We start from the raw sequence: 13,830 nt of genomic DNA, 5'->3' as shown, positions 1-13,830 counted from the left end.
TAGCTAAGAGCCCACCAAATTCTAGGGGTGTACAAAATGTTCGTACAAGCTGTGCCACTCATCAAGTAATAAACTAAATAATATGCAGAAATGTTATAAAGGTTTCCCCCCCCCCCCCCCCCCCCCCCCTCATTTTTAGTAATTTAAGACACTTGGAAGTCCAACATTATAGTGGTCCAACTCCTCTTTATAAACCTTAGATAACTACCCTTATAAAAATTAACTTTTGACTGAATTAAACTTTGATAGAATGCAAAGTATCTCCCATTGGTTGAATTAGACCTTTGATGGTAGCCAAAAGTATTGTAAATTAGTAACATTAATTGCCTAGTTCTCCCAAAACCTATGTTCAAATTCTCCCTTCTCATTGTGAGAGGAAAAAAAAGGACCTCAAGATAAATTAGAGTTACCGTTTCAAAAAAGTAGGTATCATTAGAAAAAGGAAGTGTGATGTCTTTTTATTCTTTCTTTTTTATACATCTTAATGGTGGAGTGAGATCCCAACCTCCATGTAAAACACCAGAGCATTCTCATTGGCAATTGTAAATGGTATATGTAGAGAAAATTTAGCATAAAGGCACAAAAAGAGCCTAGTAGTTGGGCTTGTAAAATCTTACAATTGCAATTTTTTTTTGCAATTGTGCTACAATGCCATCCTACATTTAGGATGGCACTGTAGCATTTTAGTAAATATTATAATATATTTTAATTGATAAAGTGAAAGAGAGATGGGGAAGAAAAAAGAGAGAGAGTTATATTATATTATTTTAGTGGGTAATATATATTATTTTAATGAGTAGAATAGGAAAATAAAAGTTAGGATGTTGGTTGTATTGTAAAATGGTATGGTATAATTGATAAAATAGTTTTTTGAAATGGTAAAATAGAATAGGATGGAAGTTGCGGATGAGAATGCTCTAAAGTGTTAGAGGTTACGCTAATAAATTTTATTTGCCCCTTTTGATACAAGGAAGGGAAGGAGGATTTGAACTATCTAGTTATAACAAGCAAATAATTTCAATTTCAATTAGCTGTACTAATCATTATTAGTATTAATTAGGTCATTTATGATATGAATAATTATTCATTACTCCCCTAGTAGAGTAATAGTACTATTAGGGTATATATTCATATTGACAAAAATTTGTTATTAGAGCAAAAGGAATCCTCCCCTGGTTCAATCTTTTAATTTATTTTTTCCTTGAATCTATTGTTTTTTTTGTGAAGCTTGTTGGATCTAGTGGGGAGAGGCAACCATTTGATACAGAAGTCCATGCAGCAGTATGGGAAGCTTGTGGCGATTCTGGAGCTCTACAATTGTTTGTTGATCTTCTCCAAATTAAGTAAACCCTAGAGTCTTATCATTTAAATATTAATTTGCTGATACTCCAGCATTGTAAATATGATTAGTATTTAGTTGTATTTAATTTATCACTCCGCTTGCTTTAACTTGCCTGAGACTATGATTTCTCTGTATTCCAGGATGGTAGATCTTGAAGAGAATTTTGGAGTGGAGGACTGTGACATTGAACTTCTTAAAGAAGTCAATACTACTGAAAGCCAAGAGCTGCAAATACCAATGTATGAAAAATTTTGAATTATCATCCTTTTGTCTTGATGAGTGTCTTCTAAGTCAAGTTGTCAACGAAGTCTAACTTAAATGGCAGGTCCTTCTACCATAAATTTGGGTGGAGGGTACTTACAAAGAAAATAAAATTGAGTTAAGAGTGAGATTGTGGGTACAAAACTCAGTGTGTAAGTGTGCAAGAAAAACACTAATTTTTAATACTTAGATATGATGTAGTAATTTAAAAATGACCAAAATCTCAAGGTGAAAGAATGTTGAAAATTCAATGTAGGCCTTATTTGTTTGCTGAATATCCAACTAGAAATGCATGCATTAACCTTCATCCGTTTGATCTTTTATTGTTGAAGTATATAATGTACTTTTCTTGTGCATGCCTATGCAGCAAGGAGACAGAAGCCTTAACCCAACAGAAGTTGAGGAGTAAAAACAGGAGGTCTCGTATAATATATAGACGACGGCAAAAGCAACTGACTTGTTTATTTCTGAAGGAAGCAGAGCACGCATTGCAATTCGCACTTAGTGAAAGAAACTAGATGTTAATCAATTTCCACATATTGTATAAGAACGAGAGTTTCACAGCTTTTGTTTATTTATTTTAATGTGCCTTTGATAATTGTCTCAAGATGGAGTCTTACTCTCTTCCTCTGTCTTCCTCTTTTGTGATTCAATAAGTTTTAAGGGACAAACTTTTCATAGTTTTACAGCGGAGTTGAAATTATTGTTTATAGGGATTTCTTGATTATTATTATTAATATTGGAATTTGGTTAACTTACATGGTAATGCAAATACCCTATTTTGGTCCTAAATTATGATGCGCACATAAACTCTCAAATCTCTCTCAAATTCTCATACAAAGATACAAATATTCACTCTTGTTGATTTAACTTTGTTCATAACATACAAATATTCTCATTTTATTTCTCGTCTAAATCCCATATTTTTATGTAAACAGAATGTGTTATATTTTAAAATTTAATCACAAATGAAATTCACTCTTTTTGTCCAACATTTGATTTTAGTGTTTAAAAAAGAAAGGACTTTTTTTTTTTTGATAAAAAAAAAAAAGAAAAGAAAAAGAAAGGACATTAAAACAGAGACAAAAAAAAAAAAAAAAAAAAAATACAATAAATGAGTGCCGCTAGTGAGGGTGAGGTGTGCACTGTGCAGTGGTGCTACAGTGTACTCAACCTGTTGAATCAAACAAGAAAAATAGAATTCTCATGCTCTTTGTCTTGGCAGGTTCACACAAAAATTAATAAGCAAAACAACATTACATTGAACATCCCGTTTTTTTTTCCTCTCTCCAAAAACCAAATTATAAAAATAAAAAAATAAAAAAAAAAGCTCTAAACAACGGCTAATTGAAGAAAAAAAAAATCACAAGCTATGACAAAGATTTCCTGAGCTAAAAGATTTCTTCATTAAAAAAGAAAAAACTATCACACATATACACTTAAATTAAGTCATTGTGTTCATAAAAAACAAAGCTAAAGTTTCAAAACCTTTCAAAAAAGTAAAGATAGTTCTTGGAGTAAAAAAGAAGACGAAAGGCCCATTTGACGATAGAGGTGCTTATCAAGATCATTTGCAAAAATCATCTTGAAGTGCATGGAAGAAGATTCGAAGGATAGACCAACAGCCCGAGAGCTCAGGGAATGGAAGTGTCTCAAAGGACTAATTGAGCAGCTAGAGTTTTGGGATCTTGTAAGTGAAGCAATAGCTCAAGAACCTGAGCCACACCATTCATAGGCCCAGCCCAGTAATTGCAAATTAAAAGTCCAAACACATGAAATTAAGAAAAGAGAGAAGATAATTCCATGTTTTTGGACTTCTAACTTGCAATTACTAGGCCGAGCCTATGAATGGTGTGGCTCAGGTTCTTGAGTTATTACTTCTCTTACACGATCGCAAAACTCTAGCTATTCAATTAATTCTTAGGACACTCCCATTCCTTGAGCTCTTGGGCTATTGGTCTATCCTTTGGATCTTCTTCCATGCACTTCAAGATCATTTTTGCAAATGATCTTGATAAGCTTTTATCTCTATCGTCAAATGGGCCTTTCGTCTTCTTCTTTGCTCCAAGAACTGTCTTTACTTTTCTGAAAGTTTTTGAAACTTTAACTTTGTTTTTTACCAACGCACCGACGTTCTTTCTTGGCAAGTACTAAACCTTACGAAGCTTGCATGACAAGTCATAGACCTTTCAAAGCTTTTGGAGATGGTCAATCCATCTGGTTTCTTCAGCTCTACATGTATTGGGTGGATAAATAGTTCCAACGTCAAGAGACCGAATTGCCATACATCAGACAACTCATTGTGAGGTCATCCGGTGGTTCCGTACGAATCAAGGTAAATATGCATTGTGTTAAAAGAGCCATGATGGGTGCACTGGTCGATCACGAAGGTTTGACAGTGTTTGTAATACTTCAGCAACTCATTCCTCAAATCAATTGCGAAAAGCTATGTGGCTTCTTTGCACAAACAATGAGAAGCGGCAACTTGGCAGTAGGATTGCAAATCCGTTCTCCAAAGATCGAATGTCATTAAACGGTTGTCTTTGCACTTGTTCTCCAAAGATCGGATGTATTCTTCATCACCACTTTCAACCAGCTTCAATATACATAGGCTAATATCAGCTAAGTTGCACAAACACGGACGATACCGCATAGGTATAAATACGGGTACATCAATTTTTGATAAATAAGAGTTTGACACCGTGTGGATATAGTAATTAAATAATTAATTAAAATTTATATTTATGCATATTTTTTAATATTTTTAGACATAAAATATGTTTATGTCTAGAATTTAAATTAGGTAAGAACTACAAATAAATAAACTAATACTGAAAGTAGGACAATAATACACATAAAATGTTTAGAGTACCAACTGAAAGTTTAAATAGACTACAATATTTAACTTTAATAAATGAATAAAACTACTTTTCAAAAAAAAAAAAAAACTATAGCAGTACACACAAAAATAAAAATCATTAAATTCATAATAAATATTATAATTTATAAGACAAAAGGCTGAGTAAAGAAAAATAAAAATAAAAATACACAGTAGAACAGTAACTAATACAGTGACAGTGACAGTGAGATTAAAAAAAAATGGCGTTATAAGTAACACTAACAGAGTAACAGTACACCCATAACCCATTCATCCAAAGCATATCTCATATCTGAAAAAAAAAAAAAAAAAAAAAAAAAAAAAAAAAAAAAACAGAGAGAGAGAGAGAAGAGAAAAGGTCAGACCTGTCCACGCAGAGAGAGAGAGAGAGAGAGAGAGAAGGGACAGGGCACAGCGTCGACGTCTATGGAGCTCGCCAATCGGCCCGATCAGGTTCCGGCGAGGGACAGAGAGAGGGTTGAGCTGCTGTGGCCTGTGGGTTTCAACTTTCACGGTGTAATGACTTCTTACTCTAAGCTTTTTTGTTTTAGGGTATATCACAAAATCAAAGGTATTGATAAGTCCATTGGTCAAAATCTGTGTTTTTTTTTTTTTTTTCACTGCTGGCGTGTCTACCGTGTCGGAGAAGCGAAAAAGAAAAGATACCGCTCGGACACCGGAGCCCGGCGAGTCTTACGTCGGACACCGGTACTTTGCCAAAAATGGCGTGTCGGTGCAACTAGTGATATAGAGTGATGCTAGAAGATAACTCATTTGATGGATTGAGCCTGAGCTTGAAGGATGAAACGTTGCCAACTTTTACGAAACGTTTAACACCTTCATAAGAGTCCACCCCGTTTTTGACATATCGCAATATGTCGTTATCCTCCATTATAACATATGATTCTCCTGGTTCTGAATTGAGAGGAAGAAAAAGAGAAAGAGGGAGAGAGGGAGGGAGGAAATAAGAGAAATGTGAGTGTGAGAGAGTGAGATATGTTAATGTGAGTGCTGGTACACAGTACACTGCGTTAAGGCTATTGCACACCACCATCACAGCTGGACTCTCTCTTCTCTATTCAATTTCAGTATAGCTTATTGCTATTTTTTACAGTTCAGTGAGTCCAGTCCATATTTTGGTGTTGCTGTGCATGCACGCCAACAAAAATGAATGCTGCTAGGTGAGGCATGCACTGTGTAGTGGTGGTACAGTGTACCCACCAGCGAAATAAAACAAGAAAGACAGAGTTCTCGTGCTCTGTGTCTTTGCATTGAACTGGGTTCAGTAGGAATGAGACAAAATGCTTTCTGTCTTGGCATTGAACTAAATTAAAAATCTTTTAGAGATAGAGAGAGAAAGGGGCGGTTTGTTATCTTGTCTTAAACTCACATTTTTACATTTTAAATAACATTACACACTTTTTCACATTACATACTTTTTCATCGATACATATTTCAAAAAATTACAGGAAAAACTTTTCTCCAACTACTCTACCAAAGCCTCACAAGCTCTTTCCAAAGAGAGTCTTGAGAGTAGGGGCAGAAACACACAGAAAATATCCATATCCAAACCCAAACTCAAAGACAGACACCTTTCCTGCATAAGCCTCCAAACCAGCAAACGGGTTGGGTTTGATGGGCTTGTCAATGGGTTGGGTTTTCTTTCTTTGGTCTAGTCTTGTAGTTTTCGGCTATGATTGAAATATGAGTTTAGCTAAAACTAAAAGCCCACGTGCATTGCAAAGAAAATGGAAAAACCAAGCTAATTCATGGGATGTATCTGTTTTTCAACAAATAGGTTTGATATGTTTAAGGTATAGTTTCTCTATAAAAAATTCTAAGGCTAAAATAAATTTTAACTTTTCTATTCTCAAATAACAATTGAAAATAAGAGTTAAGTTTAGACATGCTTTATATATTATAATTGTTACTTTAGGCTGCGTTTGGTTGAATGTAAAATATTTTCCAAGTGTAAAATATTTTCAGGTGAAAATATTTTCAAGTGTTTGACTGCATTATGAAAATTGTTTTAGAAAATATTTTAATGTGTTTGGTTGCATTCTGAAAATGCTATTTTTCTACTAGTTTCTCACATTTTCTTAGCCATTTTCTCAGCTTCCAAACAAATTTTATAATAGAAAATTTCAATATATAAACTTAAAAAAACAAAAATCAAAACAAAACCATTTGTTAAATTCAAACAATTCGGTCAAATTGAGAGAGGGGGGAAGAGAGAGTGATCAAAAATTGAGGGAAATGGATAGGTAGATCGAGAAAGAGAGAGATCAGTCATGGGTGGGTCATGGGCGACGATCTCGACGGCGCGATCTTGGCAGCGTGATCTCGGAGGTGAGGTTGAGTGAGAGAAGAGAAGAAAAGGGAGATGGGTTTGAAGGGATGTGGATTGAGTATTGTAGAGGGTGGGTTTGAGAGAAGTGTTTCATTGGCAATGTGGGAGCGACGAATCGAAGATGTTGGAGGTGAGATGGGCTCCGCCGGTGTGAGGGTGGGTTTTGCCTTGGTGGATCGGGTACATGCAGAGCTCGAAGTGGGCGGAGGTGAGGTTGAGTGAGAGAAGAGAAGAAAAGGGAGAAAACCCACCGACGTGGAGGGGAAAACGGCGGCGCTGCTCGTCAGAGTGTGGGTGGACCTCAGACTGGCGTCGATGTGTGGGGTGGAGCTCTGTCTCCCTCTCGTTGGTGTGTGGGGTGGAGCTAAAGAGCTTGGCGAGTCGGATCGTGTGGAGTGAAGAATTCCGGAAATGCTTTGAAGGCAAAATAACTTCTTCAATTGTTTTTCGGGTTTGAGGGATTCATTTTACAATCAACGGAAATGATTTTCCGTTTGACCAAATTTTCCATGCGCAACCAAACACACGCCAAGGTGTAAATTGTTTTCCCGAATTCATTTTCAACCGAAACAAATACAGCCTTTAGTTACTTGATCTTGTTGTTAATTTCATTGTTAATACCTTGTTTCTATCATTATTTATTATCATCGTCAAGTCACACAATTTTGTTTTAGGTCACTATGCATAAGTGAGTGTCTCACAGCTAACCAAACTTATTTTATTATTTTCCCTTTTAAAAAATATAAAATAACTAGCTAATCCTTCACATTTCAAAACTCATGATTTCCAAAATAAACCTTCAAAACAATAATTTAAAGTGACCATCAAGCCCAACTAAAAGCTAAAGCCACTCTTGTAGCAATTTAATTTATCCAACCAAATCACCATCATCATATGATTAACATTTTTAACAACTTTTTCCATTACGTATAAAATGTTTCTTAAAATATACGTTAGAAAAACCAAATATATAATTATATATGCTCTCCGAATATATAATTATATATGCTCTCTTTTTGTCTCTATTCAATTTCAGACCGTGCACGCCTTACTAACAAAATAATCACCTTACTAACAAAATAATCATGCCCCACTAACAAAACAATCAGATTATACCATTTTTTGTCTCACTCTTCTTTTCTTTTTCTTTTTTTTTTTCTTTTTTTTTATCAACTCCAAAATTGAGTTTGGACATTGAATTAAAGTTGGTAAAAATTAAATTGATACATTTCCATTTTGGATTCATATCAGATCTAGATTTCTTAGGGTACTCTACCAAGTAGATTTCCTTAGATCTTAACTATTCTTCAATGATTTAATGATCTAAATTTTGTCATGTCAGTATTTTACTAATAATAATCTTAATTGTTTTGTTTATAATATTATGTTATTATTTTAAGAATACTGTTAGTGAAATGCTGACATGACAAAATTTAGACTTTTAAATAATAAAAGAGTGATTAGGATTTAAGAAAATCTATTGGTAGAATACCCTAGAAAATTTAGAAGATCTTAATCCTTTCCGTTTTCCCTTTTCCATCTTCTTCTTCTTATTACTTCTTCTTATTAGTTATTATTACTGATTTTTTTAAATGATCTATTTTCGTATCAAACTCAACCGTCATATAGTCTCAGTCGATATTTAAATACTATTTAGGTCAAACTTATTTATAATCCATGAATATAAGTGGGAAATATCAAAAGGGTTTTTAATTTAGGACTAAGGTAGGGTTGCTTCGCACCTCAAGGAATTTTTGTAGTTCTTACTTTGGTTGTTTAAATTACTAAGTACAATGTGTAATAGATTGTGAAGGTCCAATTATAAACATGATATTACCATTTCCCTTCTTAATTTGTAAAACATCCTGTATCAAAAAAAAAAAAAAAAAAAAGAAAAGAAAAGAAAAGAGAGATCAATTTGTAATTTTTATAAAACAGAGAAGGAATAACCACTCCCTCTTCTCCTATGCCATCTACTTCCCATATTAATTTTATTGTGTTTATGTATCAAGCCAACATTTTCGAATCCAATAATTCGTGGATGTTTTGAGTAGGACCAAAATGAATGTCCGCCCTGAGGTTAGTGACATGATCACATACTTGGTGTAAATATAGTGAACATGGTCACATACAAAAATAGGCATCACCAAGACACCAACCATTAGTTTAGTTGAATTAGTTACTCAATCTTGTACTCCAGCCACATTCTTGAGTACCGATCCCAGGGTGTAAGCTGCTGCTGCAGCAATAGCACCGGTGAAGAGAGTAATCGCCATAGAGAATGCATAATTCTGGCCTGCAATCTTGGCCTTTGCCATCCCCAGCAGCGCAAGCGCAAATGCAGAAAGGATACATGCACCAACAAACTTGATGGAGTCATTATTTGTGAATGGAATAAGGATGATGAATGAGAGGAGAGGGGCACTCCCAAACACAAGGAAGGCAGCAAACGTCACCAGGCCATTCTTCCATGGCTTATCTGCTTCATCTGGCGGTAGTATTCCTTTATGAGCCATCATCTTCTCATCCACAAAGATATCATTGTATTTTGCAAATATGTTCACCACCTTGCACCAAGAAATTACATTAAGTTTATAATATAACAAGGTCAACTAAATTCTCTCCATATTGTATGATGGGCATCAAGAAATAATTTGTCGCAACAAAATTCTTTATCTTAATATCTCAAGTGACTACATTAAAAAGTTTGGTAAATTATATAACTCTTCTCTTGTTTGGGATGATTTTAAATTAAATTCTAAAATTTAAAAAGTTTTAACTAGGGAAGGTTTTAAATTAAAAATAAATTTTTAAATATTTAAATACAACCTTGAAGTTTGAAAAAAAATTCATTTAACATTCTTAGTCACAATTAATGCAATATTTAAGTATTTTGATCCAGTGGAATGTAGCAAAGGCCATACCGTGGTGGCATCATTAATATCCATCCCAAGAGCTTCATACTGTCTTAGTAATTCCTCTTGCTCATTGCCGCCGTGGTTTGTGACATCCCACGCAGTCACTGCCCTTACCTTTGCAGCCACATCCTTCTCCGTGCTGCTGGATACAAAATCCCCAAACCCCATTGATATCCCATCAGCAACCAGGTTTGAAAATCCAAGCACCAACACATCCACTACAAACACAGTAATTGTAAGTCAAGTCTATGCATTATGAAGAATGAATACTCTATGCATTGCCACTCTGAAAAATAGTAAAAGCTTTTAAATAGATCAAACTCTTAACATTCACCTGACATGATAAATGAAGAACGACAAGTGAACCTGTTTGGTTTAAGAGGAAATTGAACCCAAGCTCCCCGTCCACGTCTATGAAGGTCATCACTGGAGAACGAGGTCGACTTTGCCTAGTTCATCTATATTTTTTATTTCCCATTCATCACTTAGGAATATGTGCATTGTGTTCCATGATATTTTGATAACTAAATTACACCATTATACAATACTACTTCTATATCATATGCACAAAAGTTTAAAGACAAATTGGGCCCATACCAGCTGACCCATTCACTTCATAGCTAAAAGCCCACCAAATTCCGTGGGTGTACAAAATGTTCATACAAGTTGTGCCACCATCAAGTTATAGTTTACAACACTTGGAAGAAAAAAAAAAAGGTAATAATATGCAGCAATATTATAAGAGTAACTTTAGTGCCACAAACTTTTCTACAACTTTACCACAACTTTCTATACGGTGACTCGTGAGTGATGGAAATAAAATAGTGGGTCCATGATTTCATCATTAACGAGTCGCCACGTAACAAAGTTGTGGTAAAGTTATGGAAAAATTTGTGGCACTAGACTTACTCATATTATAAAGGTTTTTCTTTTTCCTTATTAGTAATTTAAGACACTTGGCAGTCCAACATCTTAAAAGTCCAACTCCTCTTTATAAACCTTAGATAACCACCCTTATAAAGGTTTAACATTTTACTGAATTAAACGTTGATAGAGTGCAAAATATCTCCCATTGGTTGAATTATACCTTTGATGGTAGCCAAAAGTATTGTAAGTTAGTAACATTAATTGCCCAACTCTCCCAAAATCTAGGTTCAAATTCTCCCTCCCCATTGTGAGGGGAAAAAAAGGACCTCAAGATAAATAAGAATTACCATTTCAAAAAAGTAGGTACAATTAGAAAAAGGAAGTGTGATGTCTTTTTATTCATCTTAATGGTGGAGTATCTTAATGGTATGGAGTGAGATCCCAGCCTCCATGTAAAACACCACGAAGTGTTAGAGATGACACTAATAAATTTATTTGCCCCTTTTGATACAAGGGAGAGAAGGAGGATTTAAACTTTCTAGTTATAGGCTTATAGCAAGCAAACTATTATTTCAATTTCAATTAGTTGTACTAAGCATTATTAGTATTAATTAGGTCATTAATGATATGAATAATTATTCATTACTCCCCTAGTAGAGTGATAGTGATAGAGTACTCTCTAGTCTCTTAATCTATTGCCCAAAAGGTAATTGGGTTTGAATCAAGGCCCACCACAATTAATTTATAGAGATGAGTTTTCATCAACACTTGGACTCCTAGATGTTAATTCTTTTTTTTTTTTTTTTTTTGAGAAACCTAGACGGTAATTCACTAATTCTTAATCAAAGATAAAGAAAAGATCATGGAATTAGGTTTAAATTGACTTTTAAGAGTAAAACAAGAATCATGTTCCACAAAAATAATGGATCCCACTAATTAAAAGTCTGTTTGGATAGAACTTATTTTGCTGAAATTGAAAACTGAAAACACTGTAACAAAATAATTTTTAAATGTGTGAATAGTGCCGTGGGACCCATTTTTAATGAAAAAGTTGCTAAAAAGTGGAATTTGTGAGTCCGTGAACTGTGCACAGATGCACTGTTCACCATGGAAAAGTCAACAAAACCGGCTAAAAAAAAATTGCTAAAAACGCAAACGTAAAACGCAAAAGCTGAATCCAAACCCAGCCTAAATGTCACTCTTCTTTATTTTTAATAGATAGTCTTGTATTTATGATATTTAAAAGTCTTCTTCTTTTTTTTTTCTTTTGATAATCCATCCAATAGTTGAGGGAGGGGAGATCTATATCCTGAATACCTTTCCAAAAGGTAAGGCTCTTGGCAAAGTCCTTTAATTATTTTAAATTCAACTCATAGAAAAAGAAGGGAAGAGCTCAAATAAATTAGGCTAATAAGATTTTATGTGAAATATAAGGGTTAAATTGTTGTATAATAAATTAATAACAAAAGCTGCACCTGACTTGTGCGACAGGTGACACTCCCTTTTGTATATTTTCCCCTTTGGGTTTTGTAATAAAAATTTGCGTTCAATTAATAAGTTAATGAACTATTTAAAAAAAATTTTAGTATCACTTTTATGAAAAATATAAAAAATCGTTAAAAAAGTTAATTACTTTCTCGTACAAAATTTCTAAAAATGATCCATTAAGTCATACGTTTACTTTTTCTAAAAATTTAATCTTATATAAAAAAAATTAAAAAAATAATAAATCATCTTACAAGTGGCCCTCGCTCCCTTTTGTATCTTTCCGCCATAATTTTTTTTTTTTTTTTTTACCTTAGATTAAATTTAAAAGAAAATTAATAACAATAAATAAATAAAAAGATCCACCGAAATTGTGCCACAAGTGACACTCCCCTAGTGGGGAGAGCCTAGGGGACCGCTTGATCTGCCCTTAAGGAGAAGCTAAGTTCAAATCCCTTGGTGTATAAGTTAAATTCTACCCACTCCCTCATCCAAACGACACCCTTAAAAAGTCATATATCCTAATTCCTATGTTCCAATACAATTTATCTGGACTTTTAAAATTTTAGTACAATAATATTTAAGAATGAAAATAAACTCATCAAAATGAAACCTTAAGAGATAGGATATTCCAATCCAATACAATTTCAATGAGACTTTATTCCAAGGACATGTACAAGACTCGGTAGTCATTATTCCTTAAGTTCTCCCATTGATTTTAACCAACATAACTGATCTTGCATTGACTAATGCCAAAAACTCTATGATTTTTTTAAAAAAATGAAAATTTAAATTCAATCATATAATTCATTGATCAATACAACTGAATGAATTTAACTGAGAAGATAGGTGATCGAAGTCAATAAAAAGTTGCATTGTAATTCAAATCATCAAGCATTTTTATGAACTTCATTTTGGCTAACAAGTAACAAATCCAAACAAAAAATAAAAAGTACAATTGGGAGAGCTCATCACCTGAGGAATAACGGCTAGCGGAAATGGATGAAATGAGAGAGAAGCAAGTGACAATGGCATCAAGTCCAGCATACACTATGCTCTTCACAAACTCTCCCTTCCAAGGCTCTCTTGGTCTTCCACTTGCACCACCTCTCTCACTCTCACTATCTCCTCTTCCATCCTCTGCCCTTAGCAGCCTGCTGGTGCTGGTGGCTCCGCCAGTGTTCTCAGCCATTCCTTTTTACTCTTTGTTTTTTTTCTTTTCTTTTTTTTTACTTTGTAATTTTGTCTTAAAATTCTCTTACTAGGATTCAATTTTCCTGTATATATGATAATAAAAAAACAAAAATATTCAGAGTTTTATAAAGACGTGGATAATGAAAAGGTGAAAAAGAGAGCGAGTCTTGTTGTCACCATGCATGCGAGGGAGAGGACAAGTGGGGGTGGAGCTGTCACTTTGTTTCTTTGTGCCAAGTCATAAGTCAAAACTGTTATATATATAGAAAATATTATAATTATTATATATTTGAGATAATTATTGCAATATCTCTCACTCACTGCAACCATGAGCATGAGCAAAAGGCACCCATTGAAAAAGAAATTCAGTTGGTTTAATTTAGATTTCTCTTATCTCTTTCATTGGATTTATTTTAGTTTTTTGTTATTATTCTAGTTAAAAAGGAGATATTTTGGAACTAACAGCAAAAAAAAAAATGTAAAACTTATCATTGAAGAAGGCTATCCTATTCCCATGGTGTAATGTTGTGAATTT

At 34.0% G+C, this 13,830-nt stretch overlaps 1 protein-coding gene across 1 annotated transcript; it reads right to left on the bottom strand.

Annotated features, from left to right (window-relative positions):
- Positions 1–9,014: 9,014 nt before the first annotated feature.
- Positions 9,015–13,293, bottom strand: LOC126696479 (uncharacterized). The gene is made up of 3 exons (XM_050393213.1): positions 13,077–13,293; positions 9,756–9,967; positions 9,015–9,398 (listed from the first exon to the last, which is right to left on the bottom strand). The coding sequence occupies exons 1-3, from the start codon at positions 13,291–13,293 to the stop codon at positions 9,015–9,017; spliced, it is 813 nt and encodes a 270-aa protein (XP_050249170.1).
- Between the last annotated feature and the right edge of the window lie 537 nt (positions 13,294–13,830).

This window comes from Quercus robur, chromosome 8, assembly GCF_932294415.1.
Source record: "Quercus robur chromosome 8, dhQueRobu3.1, whole genome shotgun sequence".
NCBI classification, from domain to species: Eukaryota; Viridiplantae; Streptophyta; class Magnoliopsida; order Fagales; family Fagaceae; genus Quercus; species Quercus robur.
Note: the sequence above shows the minus strand (reverse complement) of the source record. Positions and strands in the feature narration are given on the sequence as shown.

What these genes read in the sequence shown, in the direction of transcription:
- LOC126696479 (XM_050393213.1), bottom strand. Translation starts at nt 13,293, where the DNA reads ATGGCTGAGAACACTGGCGGAGCCACCAGCACCAGCAGGCTGCTAAGG. An exon ending in CGCTAGCCGTTATTCCTCAG is followed by an intron (nt 9,968 to 13,076) that starts GTGATGAGCTCT and finishes CTGTGTTTGTAG; the next exon opens with TGGATGTGTTGGTGCTTGGA. An exon ending in ATATTAATGATGCCACCACG is followed by an intron (nt 9,399 to 9,755) that starts GTATGGCCTTTG and finishes TCTTGGTGCAAG; the next exon opens with GTGGTGAACATATTTGCAAA.